The sequence below is a fragment of the Leishmania major genome, chromosome 35 (assembly GCF_000002725.2).
Source record: "Leishmania major strain Friedlin complete genome, chromosome 35".
Lineage (NCBI taxonomy): Eukaryota > Euglenozoa > Kinetoplastea > Trypanosomatida > Trypanosomatidae > Leishmania > Leishmania major.
This window is the reverse complement of record NC_007284.2, coordinates 547,501-569,693: the sequence shown is the minus strand read 5'-3', so window position 1 is coordinate 569,693 and position 22,193 is coordinate 547,501. Positions and strand designations below refer to the sequence as shown.

Genomic DNA, 22,193 nt, shown 5'->3' with positions numbered 1-22,193 from the left:
CTGCTCGCTCGAGGCTCTCTCCCTTACTCATCCCGAACAGGCGTTGGTATGTGTGTGTGTGTGTACCCGCTGTTGCTTCCCCTTTCGTGATGTGTAAAGGCAATAGGGGGAGAGCAATGGCGGCAGCGAGAAAAAATCAACGCGAATGCCTCGAGCTCTCACACGGAGTCAGGCGACCCGCGTACTCTCTCATCAGCGTCCCATATCAAGCACTATACACAGACACGCACCGCCGTAACACTCATTGCGACAACCAGCAGTGTCACCCCACCAAGTCTTGGAAAAGGAAAGTAGGCGGGAAACAAAAGCCACTCTCTCCTTTGCTATCTCTAGCACAGCACGGGAGAGAGCTGCAGGACGCCTACGCTTGCGGCGTCACGTGAGCTACATGCGGAGACACAAGCGACTCCTCCATCGCCTTGTAGTAGGATCGCAGCTCCCTGTAGCGCCAGCTAAAGTCGACGTCGATGAAGCGCTTCTCACGCAGCGCTTCCACACGCGCCTCGTCCTCATCCAACTGCCGCAGCAACGACCAGTCCCGAAGTGGATGCAGCCGCTTCACCCACCGCGACGTGTCGAAGGCGCCAATGTCGGCGCTCTCTAAGAAGTCGTCGTCCACGGACACTCGCACACCGCCGACCTGCTTGCTGTACAGCGCGTTGAGGATTTGGGTGGCTCGATATGGCATGATTTCTTTGAAAGGAGTTTTCACTGGCCTAAAGCCGCCATCCGATTCCATGATGGAGCGCCGAAACACAAGCGAAAAGCGCTGCGCCTCGACAGGAAGCACCATGTGGAAGTACACGTACCGTGCTGGTCCTGACATGATGTACACGGACCTGTCCGGCACCATCACATCCAGCTCCTCCCCGTTCTGCACGTGCACAAAGCGCAAAAGGCAGTTGCTGCCGAGGGAACAAATGGCGAAGATGTCGTCGTACACGAAAAGGTTGTCGATGTGGGCGCGAATGAAGTCGCCTGGCTCGTACAGGTTGGCGGTCTGATTATTAAGCCAGCTCTTCGGCACCACGTTGTCCTGCTCGAGACGTTCGAGCAGCGGCATGAAGGAGGCGGGAGGAAGCGGAGGCAGCTGAAAACGGCCGTCGTTGAGGATGATGCGATCAGAGGCACGCGTGTAGACATCCACGTACCCTTTGCGCAGGTTTGAGGCATCGTCTTCAAGAATGTACTCCGGCAGAATCGTCAAGCCAAACGCCTCCCCGAACGGGCAGTATGGCTCGCCTGCTGCCAAGTACTTCATGCTGCCGCCTTTCAGGAGGTGCTTGACCCCTCCTATGAATCTCGACGTGATGGACATGCTTGTTCCTGCCCACAAATGTCAAGGAGCGGGAGAGCACGGTCAGGAGGAGAAGAGGAAGAAGCCACGAGACGGAGAGACCTGAGTGCGAGAGACAGGAAGGATGGAACAAAACGACCACACCTCCGTCACCACCATTCTTCTTTCCAGCTCCGTGCTTAATGGTGTCGGACAAGCACATGCAATGAAACCGAGTATGACATGAACGCGTGGGTGTCGAGGAGAATGAGCACCACGGTGATGGATGAAGGGGGCAGTGAGAGACACGGAAAAGCCATAAGAAGGCAGTCGAGAGACAGCGGCACGGACTCACGGAGTGGTTAGAAAGAGAGGAAAGCGAATAGCCTCCCCCCCCCCTCTCTCACGATGCACGCACTCGCTTTCCAACGCAATCCACTGCGATGCCAGGCAGCTTCTCCAGCGCGACGGTATCATTTTCAAGGCCCTCTCTCTCTTGCTTGTTCCGCTTGCAGCAGCAAGCGCAGCCAAGCCAAGGGCACACGCGTATTTTCCCTCTAGCTTTTTTTGGAGCAGAGGTGTATTCAGCTGGCGCGCCGCACACCATCTCTGCAAGCTCACGACATGATGAGCGTCAAGCGTAGGCAAGCGCACACTCGTACAGAGACATGCAGACGCAGAAACCGACAATTACTGCTCATCGCCGGCCGCAGTCTTCCCCTTGATGAAAATAGTCTTGTTGTGCTTCACTGCGTAGCGACGGCGCTGCCTGCGCAGGCGAGCCTCGCCAATGATGGATGCGTTGGTGGCCTCCAGTACCGTTTTGAGAGACCCCTCCATGACTCGCTGGCTACGCAACCTGTGGAACTCATCAAAGTACCGCGGTACAATGCTTGAACTCGCACGGCCACCAGATGTGCCAGCAGGGCCTCGATCGAGAGACCGCATAGCTTTACTGCCCTTCCTCCGCGACCCATTCAAGGCGCTGTTGTAGGAGCCCGCCACCTCCGCTGGGATCTCCGAAGCCTCGTGGATGATACGAATGACGCGGCTCCCTGGCAGGTTTCTCGGCAGAGGCGGAGACGACGCACGTTGCTTGCCGCTCCCTGCTTCACTCGCTCGTTGGCTCTCCTCCCCGGCGCCCGACATAGACACCGGGGGGACCAGCACTTCGCGAACCCCGCTGAGCGCCGATGGAAGAATCAGCTCCACGGCAGTGTACTGATGCTGCGGCCACAGCTTCACTCCACCACAGACGTCCAATCCGAGCAGCATCCCACCGGAGATAGAGGTATCCATCAGCAGGCGACCGTCGCCGAACATGCGGGAAGGGTAGATACAGTGGTGGCTGAGAAGCATACGGTAGCCATGCAACTCGACCCCGCACCAGTGCTGCAATCCGTTTTGCACATGGCACTCGTAGAGATAGAGGTGGGTACGTGTTGCGCAGTGGGCCAAAACGGCCTCCTTAGTAGCCTCTAATGTGCAAAGCGAGGGCGAAGGAGTGCGCGTGTGGCGGGCCCGAGTCGGGCCTGGGGTCGAAGGTGAGGAACCAGAATCGGAGTCGGCACGTGCTGCTTCATCGAGAGTCCCGGTCTCCCCCTCTTCCGCTTTCACGCCGACCCCGCCCTCCCGCTCACTAAGAGGGTCATTAAATTTAGCCAAGTCCTCCCGGTAGGTAGTGCAAAACGAGCACCACAGCCGCTGAGGAGCGTCTGCTGAGCACCGAATGCCTTGTTGCTCAAACTGCTGCGCAAGCTCCTGCATAAGATGCTCGCCCCAACGTATGTGAGCAGCGAAGAGCTTAAGAGTCAGTAGGAAAAAAAGGTTTCATGCCTCTGAAAGACAACGACTGTAGCTTACCGTGAAGCGAAGATGAACAGAGGAGGAGAGCTTATAACGACCTCAACACAAGCGAATATCCTATTTCTCTGCGAAGTGAAGACGCGGCGAACTCCAGAGAGTGTGTTACTGCAAGCCCGCAGCACAGAAGAAAGACAAAGAGCGGTTGCGCCTCTTTTTGCAGCGTTGCCTACTGCTGCGTGTCCCATCACTGAAAGAAGCGATAATACACGCGCACGCAAAGAAAGGGAAGTGAGATGGGGATTGGAAAAGAAGATGAGCATGACAAGAGCAAGACAGGAAGGAGATGGACACCTCAGCTTTATGATTCCAGCATGAACCTAGAGCACCTTCGGTCCCTCCTTGCCACATCAAGAAAACTCGTTCACGGTATCCGCCACTCTCTACCTTGTTTTCTCTTGCGATATGCCGATGAGGAGGGGGGCGAAGGAGTGCACATTGTCCTTTCTCTTGATTTTGCGGGACACCACACAGTTGTGTCACGGTGACACAGAAAGAAACGCACTTCAGCCACCCACGCAACCACAGGCGAACGCACATTGTGTGTAAACTATGCAGGCACAAGACAACAACAAAACGGAACGTACACGTTGGGATAGATACAAGGTCTTGTCAAAGCTCTTTCGCCGCGCATTCTTTGACTGATCCCCCTTTCCCCCTTTAAGGAGCACCGGCTCCTCCCAAGCTCGTCGAGGACGCAGGCAGAGACACCACACCACGACACCACAGACAAGGAAAAGAAGCACAAACAATAATTAAGTGAACCGTGGAGGAAAAAAAAACGCACAGCGCACACCCGAGGCCATAACAAAAAGAGAACAAAACACGCGAAAAACGGCGGAAAGAACGTTGTACGACACTTGAAAAAAGGACACCGACCGCGTCCCCGGCGTCGTGTCTTGTCGCTGTTGATGCAGGGTCCAACACTGTTTGACGAGGGTCGTTCTCTTGAGGGTAACACAGAGAGAGTTGTCGTGTGTGTTTCGATTCGCAAGCAATGGGGCTCCTCTCGCTTACCAGCATCTTTTGCCCTTTGCTTTTCGGTTGGGTCCACTGAGGGTCCTAAAGCTGCGTCACTTGGAAGCCTTTACGCGTTCCATAGCCTTGTCAAAGTGCTGCTGTGTTAGCGGCGGGACCGTCTCTGGCGCAGCAGAGGAAGCACCACCGGCCTTCATTGACTCCATCTCACGTAGCGGCATGAGGGCCGCGGCTTTGCACAACTCCGACAGGTCAGAGCCGGTGTATTCCGCCGTCTTGAGCGCTACGTAGCGAATGAGACCGTCCTTTTTCGGGTTGTACTCCAGGTCATGAGCGAGGAGGATGCTGAGAATCTTCTCCCGTGCCTTCGCATCGGGTGGCGGCACCTCCAGCTGCAGCGGAAGACGACGGCGAATAGCGTCGTCGATGGTGAAGCGGCGGTTCGTGGCGCCGACGACAATTATGCGGGCGTCGCTGTCCTTCTCGAGGCCGTCCCAGTGCGTCATGAAGATTGTCTTGGCGTGCATGTGCGGCGTTGCATCCATGGCACTACGGCTACTAAGTAGTGAGTCGATCTCGTCCACGAAGATGACGCACGGAGATATCTTGGCTGCCAAGGTGAAGACGGCAGCCGCGTTGCGCTCCGTGTCGCCGACCCACTTGGAGAAGATAGATTCCGTGTTGACGTTAATGAAAGAGCAACCCAACTCCTTGGCGAGCGCACGAGCCAGGAGAGTTTTGCCAGTGCCAGGAGGGCCGTACAGCAGCACGCCCTTCGGATGGGATCGTACCGTCTTGCCGCTAAAGAGCTCTTGGTGCTGGAAAGGCCACTTGATGTGCTCCGTTAGGGCATCCTTCACGTCTTCCAGCCCGCCAACGTCGCTAAAGTCAACGTCGATCTTGTCGATGTCCACCACGTTGGAGGCCATTTGGGCTTCGGGCTCGTTCAGGTGCACCTGCCTCCCAGCGACGGTAATGCGGCGAGTTGCCTTGCTAGTGCGGTTCGTGAGCTGACGAGTGATCCACACTAGTGCCCCTATGTAAACCCAGAAGTAAAGCGGTGTGTCAGCGATGGAGTTCTTCAGCTTTTCCAGCCAGCTGAGAACTGTGCGACCCACCCTAGACATCACGTTTGCTTGCACAGCGGTGGTTGCCGGCATGCCGCGCGCTATTGCCATCATCTGCCTCTAGAGAGCAAACAAACCTACAAAGCATAAAAAAAGAGTCCCGCCAAAACGGACACTTCCGAAGCGACGCTTACCAGAAAAGAAGGGAAGACAGGTGGGCGGAGATCAGATCAACAACGCCGTCGAGCAAGAGAACTGTAAATGGGAAGCCCCCTGACGTCTTGTTCATGGATGTCAAAGCGAAACTCAAGTCTCCACCGAGGACAAGAAGCTAGAAGCAAGGGCAACAGCACGACACGGGTCTAGTGAATCCGCCCCTGCTAGCCTTTTCCGCCGTTGGCCGGTGCTTCCTCGACGTGCACCGCGGAGTGTGCGAATGACTGTATATGTATGTATGTGGGTATGAGAGAGAGTCGTCCTCGCCGACTGCAAGCATACGGGCACACGAAGTCAGCATGAAGCATGGCAGACAAGGAAGGGATCACAGTTTTGTTTTCCTTTCAAAGAGTCCATTGTGTCATACAACAGGAGTCCAGCCTTGCGCGATACGGACTGTCACAGGCCCCATCGCGTGGCGCGACGCAGCTGTAGACACGTGGTACAGCAATGCGGACTCAGCCGCCCGAGCACGGCCTCTAGCTCAAACGTTACCCACCCGCTGCACAGGCCTCCTCACAGCCGCTCACAGTATGCCGGCCGCCACGTGCTGCATCTCCCTCGCGGTGGCACTCAGGCTCCCCACCAGTAGGCTGTGTGTGGGGGCCGGGTGAGATGCGTCCGAGTCGCGTCGACACCCTGCCCATGGTGTGGATTCGTACAAGCGTGTTCGCTGCCGCAGGTCGCTCCGACGCAGCGCCATCCAGGATCTGACTGCCGGCATCAGTAGCAATGCATCGCGCTCACCTTCCCACGCTGCAAGTGCCTGACCTTTTCACCGCCAGAGGTTGTTCAGCATTGGCAGGGATATGGGGGGGGGGCTGCTTGGCCTCCCCACACAGAGTGGTTGTGCTGGTGCCTGATACAACGTTGAAGTGCCACGCATGATCAGGAACAACAAAGCACGGGCGAAGGGGAAGAAAAACGGCACACAGGAACCTGCAAAAGACAAACTACCGAGTGAAATGGATGGAGAGAGGCGATGGCTTCACAGAGATCGACCTGGGCCTACCAGCGACTCAACAGCCGCCGCGCTCTGCTCCTGGTAAGTCGCTACACACCACACCAGCGGCGCTCCCACGTGTTTGTGCTTTTGTATCAATAAGGCTCGTAGCGTACTCAGTGCTTCAAAGTCGACTTCAGTTCGCCCTCCTCGTTCAGCTCACGGCAGATGTCCCACCCTCCGATCAGCTCACCGTCTACGTATACCTGCGGATACGTCGGCCAGTTGGCGTATATCTTGAGACGCTCGCACACTGCGTCGCTCGTCATGACGTCGTAGTAGATGAAGGGGACGCCAAGTTGATGCACCAGCTCACACAGCCGACCAGTAAAGCCGCAGCGCGGACGAGATGGGGTGCCGGTGATGAACATTACGACCCCAGGCCGCTTCGTGAGGTAGTGCAGGTAATCGTCCACTGTGGCAAAGTCCTTCTGCTGAACCCCGTTGCCACCCTTCTCGCCAAACAAGGAGTGAGTATTCATGTCGATCTGGTCAAACTTTGCGCCAGCTACATCCGCCACGCGCTCGACTCGACGGTCATCGCCGACAAGGGGGGTGCGGAAGTACGCGACGAATGGAACCGACTCCACCCCCTCTGCCTCGCACACGTCACCCAATTCGCCGCAATCTACCTCAGCAAAGACAACGTTGTCGCCGTACTCGGCAGCTTGCTTGGTAAGGTGTTCATTGACAGCGGTGCAGGGCTCGCACCAGGTGGCGCTAAAGTGTACGACAAGCCCCAACGAGTCTTCGGCCTTCTTCTTGATCTCGGCGTAGTGCTCTTTCGAGCTGACCTTGAGCATCCCTGCTATGTAGCTGTAGTTGCGTGCTGTGAAGGACGAAAAAAAGGCAGGGATATCAGTGACTGCTTCGAGTCGAGACTTATGTGGATAGGATAGTGTGTATATGCAAGTGAGTCGCAGAGAAAGCAGCCCACCTATGCTCGAGGGGTAAAAATCGATTGTGTGAGCTGTACGGGGGGTTTTGCTTGCTTATTTGCAGCACGAGCTCCGTGTGAGCCGTGATGAACGAAGAAAAAAAGGAGTCGACTTTGGCGAGACCCGGGATGCAACGAAAGACAGAGGCAAGGCGTTTGTGTAGGGGTGAGGGCACTCATCAAGCGCTTCTGAGCGAAGTGAAAAGCCGTCTTGCAAGAGCCAATATGAGACGTGCGTCCTCCATTTTAGGTCTCTGTGATCTTGCATCCTCCAAAAGAGTCATGCTTTCTCTTTGGTCTTCCGTGTATCAAGTGTGTGCACAGTGGTCTTTAATGAACCCTCCCCTCCCCCCCCTCGACGTCTCATTTCTGCTAGTGGCGGTGCACAAGCGGAACCGGCGGCCCAGAGATTTCCTCAAGCCGTGCTCATGAAAAACAGAACTCATCTCCTCTGCTTTTTTCGGAGCCACTGTGCGGAACCTCCCGAAATACTAAAGCAGGGAGAGCCATGTGACAGCGCGCCGAGCAAGAGAGAGGCACAGAGGGAGAAAATGAAAAAGGAAAAACAACGAAAGAGTCACTTGAGAGTGCTGTCCGGCACTAAGAGTGTGCAGCACTCCTTACCCAGAGGCAACAGCGCAAGAAAAGCAGCAGAGAAACGCGATGTACTCATGTGCACAGAAACAGATCAGTTACCTGCTGCACTTCACGCTCACAACGTTAGCCAGTTTACGAGAACGCTGAGCACTCTCACGAAGCTTCTGCACTTGCATGCGCTTCTGCCGCTCAGTATCCTGCAATTCCTTCAGCGTCGCGCGCATCTCGTGCAGCCGCACCCGCGAGTCATCACGCTGTTGACTCATAGCAGCTAAAGTCTCATCTAGTAGCTGCAGCTCCGCCGTCAAGTAGTGTTCGCTCGTTTTAGCACTACTCAGCAGCTCCTTTTTGATAAGCGCAGGGGAGCATGAAGGAGCCGAAGGTGCCAGTTGTGAGCTGCAGTTTTTGATCGAGGAAGCTCCAGCCCTTTTCGCCGTCGAGAAGACCTCGCCCAGAGCGTTGACATGTTCCGATGTGACGCGACGAGAGGAGCGCAGCCCATCCAGCATGTGCCGCAGGGTGCTTGTTTCCTTATCCAGCGCCACCAAGCGAAGATCGAGGTAGTTGCCGCGTTGCATGAGCTGCTCTCGCTCATAGGAGCGACGCAGCAATAGATGGGCGTGCACCGCCTCTGGAGTGCAAGTGTCGCTCGCGCTGTTGAGCAGGGGCAGCGGGATGCCCACCCCTTCCTCCTCGTTCAGCGGCTTCTGCGCTGCGCGAGCCATTGACGTCACCACCTCCTCATAGCGGAGGCGAAGAAGATTCAGTTTCTTCCGATGCCGCTGCAACTCCTCGCTCAGCTCGTGCACTTCGTTCTCGTTGAGGTGCAGCTCAACAAGGGCGCCTTGCATATCGGCCTGAATCCGCTCCTCCACGATCTGCACCTCGGCTCGAATGTACGCCTCGGCGCCTGCCGCCTCCTTGAGCGCGCCAACCTGCGCGTCGGCCGCCTTCATCAATGATTGCAGTGTCACTCCTGCCTGTTCGTGCTGGAGCAACCGGCTATTGTGTTCCTCCACAGCGGCTGACATCTCTTGGTCCAGCCGGGACACTTCCGCCTCAAGCAGACGCAAGTCGCTCAGTACCTTTACCTGCGACATGCCCTTCTCCTCCAATGCTTTGCGCGTGTGATGCCAGCTACTGCGAAGCGTCGTGGTGCCATGTAGTAGCTGCTGATGGTCTCGCTGCACGCGCAGAAGGGTGCCACGTAGCTGCTCGATCTCGCGCAGCCAGGAGGCCTGACGCTGAGCGCGCTGCTCCAACGCCAATGCCTGCATCGAGGAGAGCAATGCCTGCCGCTCGGTCAGTGCCTCCTCGACCTTTCTGCCTCTCTCTCTAAGAAGCTGTACGTGACCTTCTGAGGCTTCCTGGTCCGAGACAAGGGACAATTTGGCCTTCATCTTATCAGCTACTGCAGCGTTGAAGTGCTCACCCCTTCGACCCTCGTCCATGAAAGTCTGAATCGCCCCGGTGAGCTTCGCACAGGTGCGCTCCACACGGTCTTCCAGTAGCGCTTCCTGCTGCTCAAGGGCCAGGATCATGTCACACAGCGCCGCTGGTGACGGCTGCCCGGTCGACTCCTGACGCTGCATCAGCGCACGAGCGCCCTCCAGCGCATCACGACGCGCCTGCTTCTGCGTCAGTAGCTGCCTCTTCTCCTCGCACAAGAGGATGACGTGCTCGAGCTCTCGACGTTGTTGACAAAGTTGCTGTACCTCGGCCTGCTCGCAGCGCCTTAAGATCACTGAGTGCTCTTCATCCTCTCTCAAGGCAGCGACGGCCTTTTGGAGCGCATGGACTTGCTTGTCGTACCGCTCGCGCTTAAGATCGTGGGCGAGTGCTTGGCGCTGACTATCCCCGCGGAGCCGCTCCAGCGTGGCTTGCAGCTCACCGCGGAGCTTCTTCCTCTCGCGGGCAGCCGCTACCAGAACCTCCATGGACTTGGCATTTGCTAGAACCTGCGCATCTAGCTGGGAAGTCTGCACGTAAACTAGCTCCAGTGCTCGCAAGCTCTCCGCCTGATCCTTAACAGCATACTGCAAAGCGAGATGCATGGCGTCGACCTCCTGCAGTACATGAAGGCGCTCACCTCGCACCTCTTCCAAGCGCCGCGTGGCGACACAAACTTGCTCGTTGAGGCGACCGAGCGTGGACCACACGGTGGATGAAAGCTCGCGCTGTGCAGCAGTCAACTCATCCCCCACGCGCTGGCGGCTGAGATGCGCCGATACCAGCTCCCTTGCCTCCTTCTCGAGCTCCACAGCGATCTCTCGTTGCCCACTCAAAGCACGGCAGCGCTGATCCAAAGTCGACTCCAAAGCGGAGACAGCTTGAGAGAGCTGAGTTTCAGCCTCTTTTGACTGGCGCGCTCGTCGCGCATCTGCCTCAGCCTCTAGTTGGAGCTGTTTGAGTTTGCCCTCATCGTTTTCAACGGCAGCCCGCTCGCACTCTAGCGCCTCTGCAGCGATCTTGACTTGCTGCTGAGCTTCGTGCTGATGTTTTTTGAGAAGCGCCACAACCTCGCGCTGCTCCGCGACAGAGTTGCGTTTGGTGTTGAGGTCAAACGTGAGCTGCTCAATGCGCTCCGTGAGCCGCTTGTTGGTGGCGTTGAGGAGAGATGAAGGCCATCGAGAAGACATCTTTTCACCGAAAGCACTTTGTGTGTGTATGCGCGCGTCTACGTCTATGTGCAGGTAGTTGTATGGATATGCGATTTTAGCACCCTCCTCTTGCTGCCACTAGTGCGTTAGGTTGTTCTGCTATTTGCCTGCAACCTAGCCGAGGGAATCGGTGCGTCTATGGAAAAAAATGCCTCTACGTCTCTGATCTTTGGTTGTCTCGCTGAAATAGTGTGCTGAGTAGGCTAATAGGAAAAGAGAACGTGAAGCTGTGGAGGTGAATACCTCATGTCTCTAGCCTTTCAGTGTGCACAGGAGGCATCGCATCGCATTCTGTTTTCGCCCTTCGCAAGGAAAAGAAAGAGCAGAAAGAAGCGCCCCAAATGGTCCGTGGCAGATGCTTCCTCTTCGCCGTGATAGATATAGAGGCGGTGAGACAACGCTTCAGCAGACAAAAAACACTGGCTATTTGAATTCGCGTGGCGATAACCGCCCCAAATGCGAAACAACAGAAGAACAGCTAGGGGAAGAGGAAGAGGAGTCGCGGTGCCCATCACAGCTGCCTCATCGACAACGTTGTCATCAGAGGTTGCCACACGCGCCTGTGTTCTCTGCTCTGTAGGGCAGGACGAGAGTAGCAATCGAACCGCAGGCCTGAATGAAAAAGAAAAGTTGCGGCTTTCCTCTTTCCCCTTGTGTGGAACAGCAAGCAGAGCTCATCGGCATCGGCCACTATGTCGAGCTCAGGGCAACGAGGGCCATTTCGCATCGAAGCTCTTTGTCAAATAGCATCTGTAAACAACGAAAGCCATTCCAGAGAGCCACCAGTGCGCTGCATCAGGTCGCCGCTCACGGAGTGTCGCACCCCACAAATCGAAAGCCTAGGGTCATATCTATTGTACGCGCCATCTACCTTTCCACACCCACACCCTTACATGCCAGCAGGCTCACTGTTCGCCACCGAAGACCTGTACAACGAAACAGCTTACTGACAGGTACATAGGCGTCATAGTAGCAGCTGTTGCCGCCGAAACGCGTCTCGCACTTTCCAAGCTCGGAACTCTGCCTCATCCTGTGGGCAGTCAGAATCATCCAGTATGTCGGACCCCTGGTACTTGTTCAGTGACGCACTTTCTGCTTTCTCCCACTTGCCAGCGATCGACAACTGTCTTTCCCCCTGCTCCTTGCCAGACACTGAAGATTGGGCTGCGGCAGTTGACGCAGGCGTCCTTCGCTGATGTCGTCCGATGTCGACATTTGATGAGATGGTGAAGCTCGTCTGTGCGAATGCTCCAAGTCGAGTAGCTGATGCGCTGCCTTTTGATGTCACGAACGGAATGTCTAGTGCAAACTCATCGTCGCCGTCTGCCGCGCGAAAACTTCGCATTGCACTGTCACCCAGCGTTCTAGAGAGTATGCTTTTGCCGCCGTCGACGGCACTCCCGCTGCGGCTGCACTCCTCCGCGGCGGATGTTCGAGGAGATGATGGAAGTCCAAGCTCTTCCTCCTCTTCTTCCTGTAACCCGTCACCCGAGGAGTCGCGGCACGAGCTGCCCGACATGAGATCTTGACAACTTTGCCCCTTTTTTCTTTACTCCCTAATCTTGGTGGCTCGTCCAAGCACGCCCTGGCTCCTTCTCCCCTTCAAAGGCAAGCGGAGAAAAATGCACACAGCATGTGTGATTCCGATCCGCCACTCCGTTCTCACATGCGGGTAACCAGTCAGCAACACCAACTTCAATATGCGCAACTGAACAAAGAGAGCGAAAAGTAAGAGCGAGAATTAGTAATACAATCGCGTTCAGTGATTCACCACATATCGGTCAGGGAGCGAACATGAGTTAGACTCTGGCGTGCACACCAACCCCCTGTGCTTACACGCACCCATAACCAGTTCCATAGCGGCACTGCTGACTGCGCTGCGAGACTTGCATTATTCTCACTCTTAGCTTTTGAGAGATGGTGAGTGCAAGATAGGCCCCCACTCAAAGTCAGATGCATTTTCCTTTATTTCCTTGCGTCAGCGTGAAGCACACAAATCGCTGGGTCGAGAATGAAACCCTTCCCCGGAATGTGAGCGAGTCAACACAACAGCACAAACCAGCTACTAAGAAACAGGGAATGCCGATAGAGAGGTGAGCTAAGGGCAAGAGAGACGGAAGGTAAGGAAATACGTTTTCGAGGGAAACAAGGTGCAATGCGGGTGCGCTTGCGGGGGAAAGCTTCCTCGTCAAACACGTTAGAGGCAATCCTAGTAGTGCAAAGGAGCGGGTCGACAAAAAAATGAAATTGCACACCGCGCGTTGGTACTACCATGGCAGCTTCTGGGCGCGGTGGTAGAAGCCGCCAGTCGGCCCATCCGCCGGCAGGGTGGCGAGCCACACGCTCGTCTCAGCGCCCTCGTAGGGAGTGAAGTGTGCCTCCGTAGAGTTGAAGCACATATCAGTTTGAACGTAGCCAGGGTAGCAGCAGTTCACCTTCGCAGAAGCGGCGCTGCCACCAGCCTCCTCAGCGTAGTTCTCGAGATACTTGGCAAGGTTGTGCGCATACATGTTCACAGCGGACTTGGTGCACTTATACGCTGTCAAGTTGGGATGTGCGTACTTGTTCTGCGGGCGGTCCACCGTCTCGTGCGTTCCAAGCGGCGTCGACACAAAAACTAGACGCGGCGCCTCCGACGACCGCAGCATCAGCGGGAGGAAGCTGTTTGTGATGTCCACGGTGGCAAAGAAGTTGATCTCGAACTCATCGCGCATGCGCTGGATGTTCAAGGGGAACACCTTGTTGTCGAAATCCATCAGAGCCGCGTTGTTGATTAGCACATCGAGGCGCTTGTAGTCAGCTTCAACCTTCTGCACAGCGGCCTCCACAGAGGTGTGCTCCGTCGGCGTCATCAGCAGCAGGTCCACATCCAGCTTGTCGTTACGCAGCGTGTCGACGGCCTCCTCGCCGCGCTTTGCATCACGTGCGCCGAGAAGTACCTTGAAACCAAGCTCACCAAGGCGACGAGCAGTCGCAAATCCGATCCCACGGTTGGCACCAGTCACAAGCGCCACCTTTTTCGGAGCAGACATGACGATGAGTGAATGCGGCGTGTGGGTATGAGTGCTACTGCAGCTGATTGGCACGCTGCACATATCGGGTTTGAAACTGGAAATGTGAAAGAACTCACTGTGAAGACGAGCAAAACGCGTAGAGGAGTGAAATAGATACATGAAGTGAGAAGTCAGTACAGATTGCTTTTTTATCAGTGCAGCACTGTAGCCTCCCCTGTCAGGATCGACGCAGCACACTTTTGAAGGTGCAAAGGAGCGAAGAGTCGAGCCTCCATCGACTGGCATTGGTCACAAGATACTACGAGAAGCTCAGATGTATTCCCACAGAGTCAGGAACGATGAAAACACTCAGTGCAGAGAAAAGGGAGGCAATGTGTCGCCATATGTAGTGAAAGTGCTAGCAAAACGAAGAGAGACACAAAAGTGTGGCGCGCGACAGAGCCTCGATGTATAGCGTGCTGTCGTGCCCGAAACAGCACGACTTTTCAGCATCCGCTTTTCACGAGCAGCAATAGGCGAGGAACGCCAAGCTTTCTGCTCTTCGTGGAAGACACGAAGCAGCCGCAGAGTGCCTCCCGCTTTGAGCGAGGAGAAGGGGTGCCTCGAGATGGTAGAAGCAAGAGAAGCTTTCTATTACAGCTACCAGGGCAGACGATCGCGCTTGTGGAAGAACCCACCGGTGGGGCCATCGGCCGGCAGCGTAGCGAGGTACACGCTCGTCTCCGCTCCCTCAGTGACTTCCAATGGTGCTTGGGGGCCACCCATGTCCGTCTTCACCCACCCGGGATGAGCGCAATTCACTTTCACGTTCGTATCCTTCAGCGAGCTTGCCAGATTCACAGTGTACATGTTCAGGGCAGCCTTCGAGCAGTTGTATGGAGTGTGGCTCAGTGCGGTGACTTCCAGCTGGCAGCTCCCCTTGATGGACCCAACGTTCACAATCCGACCAGCGGAGGACTTCTTCACCATTTCCAGGAAGTGGTTTGTCACGCATACAGTGCCGATCACGTTCACCTCATAGCACCTCCGCATCTCATCGAGGTTGACGCGGCTCATGTCGCCGGAAGGAGCGGCTTTTCCAGCGTTATTGATGAGCGCATCGAGAACGCCGTTGACCTTCTTGGACACCTCCGCAGCTGCCTTCGCAACAGAGGATTCATCCACCACGTCCATGATTACGTAGTCAGCCTTCACACCCTCTGCAGATACCTTCTCAATGGCGGCCTTCGCCTTCTCCTCATCGCGGCAGCTAATGATTACATAGTACCCAAGCTTGCCCATCTGGCGCGCCGTCTCCAGTCCGATCCCGCGGTTCCCGCCGGTGATGAACACGGACTTCATTGTGTGTGTGTGTGTGTGTGTGTGTGTGTGTGTGTGTGTGTGTTTGCGTGCCCTATCTTTAAAGGGAAAAGACAAACACAGAAAAAAAAATGATAGAAAGGAACAAGAGAAGTTAGGGGAGCGAAATAGACTTTTGATCGTCAGTAGCTGACCTTCAGCATACAGCTTTCCGGATAGTGTGCAGAGTAAAGCCGTGGAGGGCGCAGGGAAGAAGCGGTGAACTGTCGAAGTTGAGGGGAGGAGATGAGAATTTCCGCATTGTCGTAGTCAAGGAGAGATGAGAGCCACCTGGACAGCTCGGCGTCGCGGAGAAGTGATGTGAGCAGCTAAAAGAAAAGGACAGCAGAGAAGTTGGAGCCGCGGAAGAGTACCTATACAGCTTTTTGAAACTTTGGTCAGGAGGCTACAGAATGATGTTGCCTGCTTGCTATGTGCAGTTTGTGTTTTCTCGGTTACAGAGTCGGGGAAACAAGGACTAGTCACGAGAGCCCATCTCGCGCTAGACGTCGGGGAAAACTAGATAAAAGAGTGCTGCATATCGCGCTGAGGGAAAAAGAAAGAACGACCTAATTGAGAAAGAGCTAAACCTTCCGGAAAATGCCTGAAAGCCCCTTCTTCACAAATCGTCACGCCCATCGATGATTTCGTACATGGGATTCGTATTTTCAATCCCGACATTGGTAGTCCAAATTCGAAAATCTGCACCAGAAGAACCATCCATTGCGCTCATGACAGACCCTAAGGACTGACACGCTTTCTGCAACGAAGGAGACCCGAGGCAGTAATCCGCCAGCATCTGAAAGAGGTGAGAGCCAGCCTCAAAGTAAACATCTTTGAACGAGGTCCTCAGCAGGTCCTGGGGCGTCTTCTTGAGTTGATTGGCAACACGTCTTCCGTGCTGCATCAAGTAAGAATCAACTGCAGAATGGATGGTGTCGCAAATAGTGGAAAATGGCTCGGTACCCTCATCGTTCCCACGCCGCCTCACAGCATTCTGACACTCATTTTTCGCGATATCACCCCATGCCTCCCAAAACTTTTTGTTGGGGATTTCACGCTTTACCGCACTTCCGACTGGGTTTGTGTCGCGGTGCTGGTACGCCATGCGGACAAAATCGCTCTTCTCCTGGCATCCTGCACACTCCAGCCCGCGATCCTGCAAGAAAGCACGAAGATCCTTAACCTTCATCCTCTTAAAATCAGACTCGGTCATGCCAGCCGACACCAAGATGACGGCAAAAACGGCAATTAAAACTGCTGCAAAGAAGAGTTTCATGCTTTTGTGGTTCTCCTTTCGGCCAAAAAAAAGTAAGAAAAGCTCTGAGATACAGCCGCAGATATAAGAGGCAGAGAGCAGATGGCCCAAGAGAGAGAGAGAGAGACGGGGTATCGGGAGGAAAGAGGAGTTGCACTTTTGCTTGCTGTTTGCTTGGTCCCTCGTCACTAAGCGCGCGTGATTTGGCACTCAGAGCAAGAAGCCCACCAAGTCTCGGTGCAAGCGCTCAAATAGAAAAAAAGAGCTCTTCCAATCGAGACGAGGTCAGCTAGTGACACCAGCAGGAAACCACCATACGGATTTTAGCGCGTTATCCAGGCCTCTTTATCTTCGTTTACTTTTCGGTTTAGGCGTTGTTACGCTACGGACATAAGAGCAACAGGCGATTTAGTGAGGACAATTACAAACTTATGAGTCGGATTTGCGTGTGTTTTGAAAATGGGGCTAGTCATCACTGGGTGTCCGTGCCCGTTTCGAACGACGCTCTCTCTCTTTGCTTTGCCTTCGGAAAACCTCATCAAAAACCTGCTTCGTAATGCCTTCAAACTCATCCTGGGCGAAGTACGAAGGGCTCGACTCGAGCAGCCAGTCTTCGGAGACAGCTGTTACCGTTCTAATATACGTGTTGCTCGTGAGGACTAGCTCGTTAAATACCACAAATTTGGGGCGGCGGTTCAGGTATGTCGATGGAAAAAGAAGGCACTTAACATCGTCTTTAAGCGTCATAAACTGGTGCTTTGTCGGAAGAGATAGCGCCACCTTCGTGAAGTACCCTTTCACTATGGCGCGACGCACCTCATTTGCGAATTCCAACTCCGCTGGAGCGGCATCACCCCGCAAACGGCACTGCTGCGCTGTGTACGTGCTGCAAATAGGCAAATTCAGACGTCGCAAGATTCCGACAAGTTGGCGGTAAATGTTCACCGCCTGCTTCATAACCCGAGGATTGATGTAGTTCTCGGTGCACCAAGAGGAGCTCTGGTTCTTCATCTCGTAGAACACATTGAATGTGTTCAGGTACGAAATGTGGTCCCCTGTTGGATGGTAGAACTGTTCGCGGCACCGCATTGCACGGCCTCGCTGGTCATTTGAGGGAGTAATGAATGGATTTTGCACCGACAGCATAGCGCAAATTCGTGCAATATCCTCAGAACATCCAAACTTAGGGCTGTGAAAAAGCATTGATGCCATTTCCGGATCGACCGGAAACTCTGACATCGAATTTCCTTCCTCGGTCAGATTGCCGTCGTCATCCAGTGCGCCGAGGTAATTCAGCAACTCCAACGCGCGCATCAGCGTCTCGGGCGCCGGCGGCTCCACAAAGTCGAAGTTCACCAAATCCTCGATACCCATTTTTTTCATATGCAAAACAATACTGCCGAGGTTGCAACGAAGAATTTCAGGGTATGTGTTGGGCTGCAGAGCAGAGTGAAAAGATTTTGCTGTATAGAGTCGAAAGCATTTTCCTGGCCTCGTACGCCCGGCCCGACCGCAGCGCTGCCGAGCACTCGCTTGACTAATTGGCGTTACAAGCAGCGATTCCACTCGAAGCTTCGGATTGAAAACTTTTTGCTTCGAAAAGCCGCAGTCGATCACGAAAACCACACCGTCGATTGTCAATGAAGTTTCGGCCACGTTTGTCGCCACAACTATCTTGCGCGTTCCCTCCACAACTGTCTGAAACACCTTTCGCTGCTGCGACGGGGGTAGGGCAGAGTACAAGGGCAAGACCGCAACGGGCCCGTGGTGGCAGTTGGCGCTGCTATGCTCTGCCATTCTGATACCGTTTTGCAGGCGTTCCACAGTCGTTTCGATTTCATCTTCGCCAGTCAAAAAAATAAGGATGTCGCCCTCGCCTTCGTACAGATGAATCTGCGTTGCTGTGCGAATGGCCGCCTCCACGTAGTTAGCTTCAGGTGCCTTTGAGTTGTACACCTCAACACCATACATACGGCCGGAAATATGGACAAGTGGCGCCTCGGAAAAATACTCCTGAAAGCGCTTTTCTTCGAGGGTCGCAGACATCACCACAATGCGGAGATCTGGTCTTTTTGGAAGAAGTTCCTTCAAGGTGCCTATCAAAATATCTGTCGATACAGTGCGCTCGTGAGCTTCATCGAGAACAATGACACTGTAGCGACTCAACAGCGGATCCGTCATCGCCTCGCGCAGAAGCATACCATCTGTCAGGTATTTCAGCCGTGTTTTCTCAGAACTCTTGTCATCGAAACGAATAGAGTAGCCTACCTCCTCGCCGAGCTCAACATCCATCTCTTCAGCCACGCGCTCACTCACACTTGTTGCCGCGACACGCCGCGGCTGCGTGCAAGCAATTCCGTGCTCCGGATTGAGCTCCAAAATGTATTGAGGAACCTGAGTTGTCTTTCCACTACCTGTCTCTCCGACAAGAAGCAGCGTCTGATACTGACTCACCAGCTTTTGAATACGCGACTTGGCTGCAAAAATAGGGAGGTGTTCGCGCCCTTTCAAAAGAGTAAAGTACCGGGAGCTGTATTCCTTTCCCGTTAAAGGATTGCGGCTGCTGTGCTTCGCCTCCATTTTCCCATACCTACTCTCTTTCCACCTTAAAGCAGCAAAAATGTAGTGCGAGAAGAAGAGATAAAGTTAATCTGTTTTTTTTTGTATGTCTGAATCGGTGAGCAGCATTGTATACGCTTCCACGACCGAGCACATGACATGAACCTGCTCCTTGTGGTGAGGAAGTAGTACTGTTCGATTACGCGGCTTTCTCTGACGAGAAAGATCAACTCTGCAAGCGAGGTGAAAACCTCGTTCTTTATTTGGTTTCAGTGCGGCATCCACAAGAGAATACAAGCACCTGACACACAGCTCACAATGCTGTACCCAGCACTCGAAGTCTCAACGCAGCAGGTGACACCCTCCTCGCTCTACTGGGCCTATGCACCAGTGCATTTGGCTCATCAAAGCTTATCGCTATGTCCTGTGGGAAATGTCAACGATGTACTCGCTATGGAGTGGTCGAAGCGTCGTGCCAAGTAACTTTTCGGCCACCTCTCTTGACCACCGCCAAGCCAAACAGCGTCATTGTTCAGGCGAGTGAAAGCTGCGCGCCTCAACGCTGAAAACGGCGTTGCTGCAGGGTTCCTTTATTCTGTCTTCGGCTCGTTGAGGGACGCCGCACTTTCTGCTGACGGCACCCCTTCACCCTCTACGCTTTCGCTTCCACTGCTAAGCCACGGAGACGGCCGACCGCCCCCCCCCCTACACACACACACACCGCCACTGCAAAGTCCGTCTTGACAAATGCAACGCACCAGGCACTCCCATAGAGGAGAGAGCATTGCTTCAGCTGATGAAGACGCAAAACACATTACTTGACGACCCACTCACACGCAGCTCCTGTGATCGGCATCCGCGCAACGCGCTTTCACAGAGAGCTTCAGCATGTTTCCCGGGAGGGGTGTCCGACTGGGGTTTAGAACATAGGAAGAACAGAAGCAATCACAATCACAAAAACACGACCATACGTTACCATTGGTGCAGCTTCGCCGGCCACTGGCTCGGCCAGCGTGGAACGGGTCGTTCCTCACCATATCCAAAACAATGCCCCCAACCCGCAGCTTATACAGGCAATGCGCAAACGCAGCCGACTACGTCATTCACCAAAACCTCGGCAAGAGCAATCTGGAAATTTCAGGGCTGAGGCTTTGACACTGAAGTTCGGTAACAATGAGGAAAGAATATTTGCACAACTCTGCTTCACAGGAAACAGCAAAGAACCACCACCGAGGGCCCTCCTTTGCAAAGCCTGCGGCTACAGCTCCAAGACCTCACCCTTGGCTTGCCACAAGGTCATTTTGAGCGATCCAGGGCACCCCATGGGCTTGTCCTCCTTGAAAATAAGTGCGCTTGAATTACCCTGCGCATTTTGATTCTCCACGGTCACCGGTCCTTTCCCCAGTTGCATTACCACACCCGATTGGCACAAAAACGGTTGCCATAGGGGCGGCTTTCTTCGGGGCCATGCGTTTCATTCATCGCCAAGCGCCTGCTGGTGCTCGCTAGCAAACGCGGTGGGCTGTAAGAAAGCAGACACCAAACCCCCAGAAATGGGACCCAGAGAAACAAAGCAAGACCGCAAGAGCTTTTGGAGATTCCCACAAAAAGGACAAAGCGAGGCGAAATGGCACACCCTGCGCCTGGCCTTTTTAGGGCTAGAAGAAGCGCTGGTATGTCACGGCGGGTGCTATAAACGCCCGCCTTTCGGATGGTCAATAACCTCTCACCATTGCCCGGCGCCGTTAAAGGGGGGCCGTGGCCGCTTTTAAAAGCCCCCCTAGACAACGATCACGCAGACAAATCATCCTTAAGCCCGGGGTCTTTCCAAATGCTCATCCCCCGCCAAAAAGCAATATACACGTTTCCCAAACCAAACCCGCGCGCCTTTTTCTGGGGTATTTTGGCATCTTCGCCCCTGGAAAGCCTTGTCCTTTTTCGATTTTCGGGGAGAAAAAACAAGGCGGGAATTTATAGGTTTGGCGGCGCGGGCTTTCAAACCCTCACCATGCGCAAAAAAGCGCGCAAATAAAAAGACGGGGGTTCGGTTACGAATAAGTTGTGAAACAAAAAGGTTTTTTTTTATCCTCACCTGCCTGTGAACCATTGTTGTCACCTCAAAAAGCGGTAAGCGTTTGGTGCCGCAAGCGTGGTGTGTTCCTGCATTGCGCTCTTTTTTTACCTTAGACGCAGCCGGCACCCCAATTACCAGCAGGATTATATATATGCCATTTTGGGGGGGCCTTTTTCGGGTTGTTTTGGTGCCTTTCCATCTGGTGGAAATGGCCCCTTGGCCACTTTGAAAAGGACCAAAGTGGCCGCGCTTCGGGGGCATTTGCCACCTGGCCCCGTTGCGGGGTGTGGTTTCTTACCGGGGGTTTTCTCTTTTTTGGAAAACCGTGGGTCACACGGTTTGTGAAAAACCTTGCGTCGTTTGTAGGATGGTTGCGCCGGGGCTTCCGCGGTTTTGTTTCGGCGGCGCAAATATTCTCACCATTTGGTGTTCTTCCTCTGTGGGCTCTGGCCGCTTTTTTGCTTCATTTTTTCACTTTTACTGTAAGTTACGGTCTTTTTATTTTCGTCTTTATATCTTGTTTTCCTTCCTTTCCCATGGTTTCTTTTGGATCGTGGCGTTTTTGCTGGCGCCCTTTTGGGGTGCCGGTGTGACTGGCCCTCTGGCACCCCCGCTTCTACCTTCTCTGCGCCCCTTCGGTTTTTGAAAGCGCCGGCCTTCCCGAAAAATAAAATGGGGGATTTGCATCCTCATCTTGAGTTTCCTATGGTTGCCATTCTTTTTAAATTATTTTACTAACGCGCATCATCTTTTCTACCTGCTTTTTTTTGTCTTGTCTCTCTCGGCTGATGTCTTCTTATTGGGGCATTTTTTGTTGCTCTTGGGCGCATGTGTTGCTGTTTTTTTGCCGGGTTTTCTTTGTGTGCTTTTATAAGCCTTGGGGTTGCTGTAGCCATGTTTCTGGCCGGCTTGCTTTTTCTAATTTTCTGTTTTCTTGGCGTGCGGTTTGGTTTTCCAAGGTCCCGCTTTCTTTTTTTCCCCGCCTTGCCTTTTTTTTTCCGGTGTAGACCCCGGGTGGTTTTGTTGCTTTCTTCCGCCCTGGGTGGTTTGTCTTTCGGGATGCCCGTGCTCCCCCTTCGCCCCGGCGGCGGCCTGCGGCGTTGCTTGGTTTGTGGCGCGCGCCCCCTGTGGTCTGGCGTTTCCCTTCCTCGCGTTTTTTGTACTGAAGTCTGCCGCCCCAACGCGGTGCTACACAGCAGTGCTCCACCACGGTGAAAGCCGAGCGCCTGCGCGCGTGACTTTCAAGGTGGGCGGGTGCGGTCTAGGCCCCGAAGGCGGGCCGCGGGTGGTGATGTGACAAGGGGTCCCGGGTGACTTTCCAGGTTTGCATTGCCCTGCCGCTGCTCCTGGTCG

The 22,193-nt window shown here is 54.4% G+C and overlaps 9 protein-coding genes across 9 annotated transcripts; all 9 read right to left on the bottom strand.

The window, feature by feature from the left end:
- Nucleotides 1-361: 361 nt before the first annotated feature.
- On the bottom strand, nucleotides 362-1,318 carry LMJF_35_1280 (conserved hypothetical protein; the record flags this gene model as incomplete). Its single annotated transcript, XM_003722473.1, has 1 exon — nucleotides 362-1,318. One exon carries the CDS (start codon nucleotides 1,316-1,318, stop codon nucleotides 362-364), a length of 957 nt encoding a protein of 318 aa, XP_003722521.1.
- Nucleotides 1,319-1,966: 648 nt separating this feature from the next.
- Nucleotides 1,967-3,043, bottom strand: LMJF_35_1270 (conserved hypothetical protein; the record flags this gene model as incomplete). Its single annotated transcript, XM_003722472.1, has 1 exon — nucleotides 1,967-3,043. One exon carries the CDS (start codon nucleotides 3,041-3,043, stop codon nucleotides 1,967-1,969), a length of 1,077 nt encoding a protein of 358 aa, XP_003722520.1.
- A 1,169-nt stretch (nucleotides 3,044-4,212) lies between these two features.
- Nucleotides 4,213-5,298, bottom strand: LMJF_35_1260 (conserved hypothetical protein; the record flags this gene model as incomplete). Its single annotated transcript, XM_003722471.1, has 1 exon — nucleotides 4,213-5,298. One exon carries the CDS (start codon nucleotides 5,296-5,298, stop codon nucleotides 4,213-4,215), a length of 1,086 nt encoding a protein of 361 aa, XP_003722519.1.
- Nucleotides 5,299-6,519: 1,221 nt separating this feature from the next.
- On the bottom strand, nucleotides 6,520-7,206 carry LMJF_35_1250 (thioredoxin-like protein; the record flags this gene model as incomplete). The annotated part of the gene is made up of 1 exon (XM_003722470.1): nucleotides 6,520-7,206. One exon carries the CDS (start codon nucleotides 7,204-7,206, stop codon nucleotides 6,520-6,522), a length of 687 nt encoding a protein of 228 aa, XP_003722518.1.
- An 826-nt stretch (nucleotides 7,207-8,032) lies between these two features.
- Nucleotides 8,033-10,576, bottom strand: LMJF_35_1240 (conserved hypothetical protein; the record flags this gene model as incomplete). Its single annotated transcript, XM_003722469.1, has 1 exon — nucleotides 8,033-10,576. One exon carries the CDS (start codon nucleotides 10,574-10,576, stop codon nucleotides 8,033-8,035), a length of 2,544 nt encoding a protein of 847 aa, XP_003722517.1.
- Nucleotides 10,577-12,864: 2,288 nt separating this feature from the next.
- On the bottom strand, nucleotides 12,865-13,629 carry LMJF_35_1230 (putative short chain dehydrogenase; the record flags this gene model as incomplete). The annotated part of the gene is made up of 1 exon (XM_003722468.1): nucleotides 12,865-13,629. The coding sequence occupies one exon, from the start codon at nucleotides 13,627-13,629 to the stop codon at nucleotides 12,865-12,867; it is 765 nt and encodes a 254-aa protein (XP_003722516.1).
- Nucleotides 13,630-14,250: 621 nt separating this feature from the next.
- LMJF_35_1220 (putative short chain dehydrogenase) lies at nucleotides 14,251-14,952 on the bottom strand (the record flags this gene model as incomplete). The annotated part of the gene is made up of 1 exon (XM_003722467.1): nucleotides 14,251-14,952. The coding sequence occupies one exon, from the start codon at nucleotides 14,950-14,952 to the stop codon at nucleotides 14,251-14,253; it is 702 nt and encodes a 233-aa protein (XP_003722515.1).
- Nucleotides 14,953-15,568: 616 nt separating this feature from the next.
- LMJF_35_1210 (conserved hypothetical protein) lies at nucleotides 15,569-16,228 on the bottom strand (the record flags this gene model as incomplete). Its single annotated transcript, XM_003722466.1, has 1 exon — nucleotides 15,569-16,228. The coding sequence occupies one exon, from the start codon at nucleotides 16,226-16,228 to the stop codon at nucleotides 15,569-15,571; it is 660 nt and encodes a 219-aa protein (XP_003722514.1).
- A 444-nt stretch (nucleotides 16,229-16,672) lies between these two features.
- Nucleotides 16,673-18,787, bottom strand: LMJF_35_1200 (putative pre-mRNA splicing factor ATP-dependent RNA helicase; the record flags this gene model as incomplete). Its single annotated transcript, XM_003722465.1, has 1 exon — nucleotides 16,673-18,787. One exon carries the CDS (start codon nucleotides 18,785-18,787, stop codon nucleotides 16,673-16,675), a length of 2,115 nt encoding a protein of 704 aa, XP_003722513.1.
- Nucleotides 18,788-22,193: the final 3,406 nt, after the last annotated feature.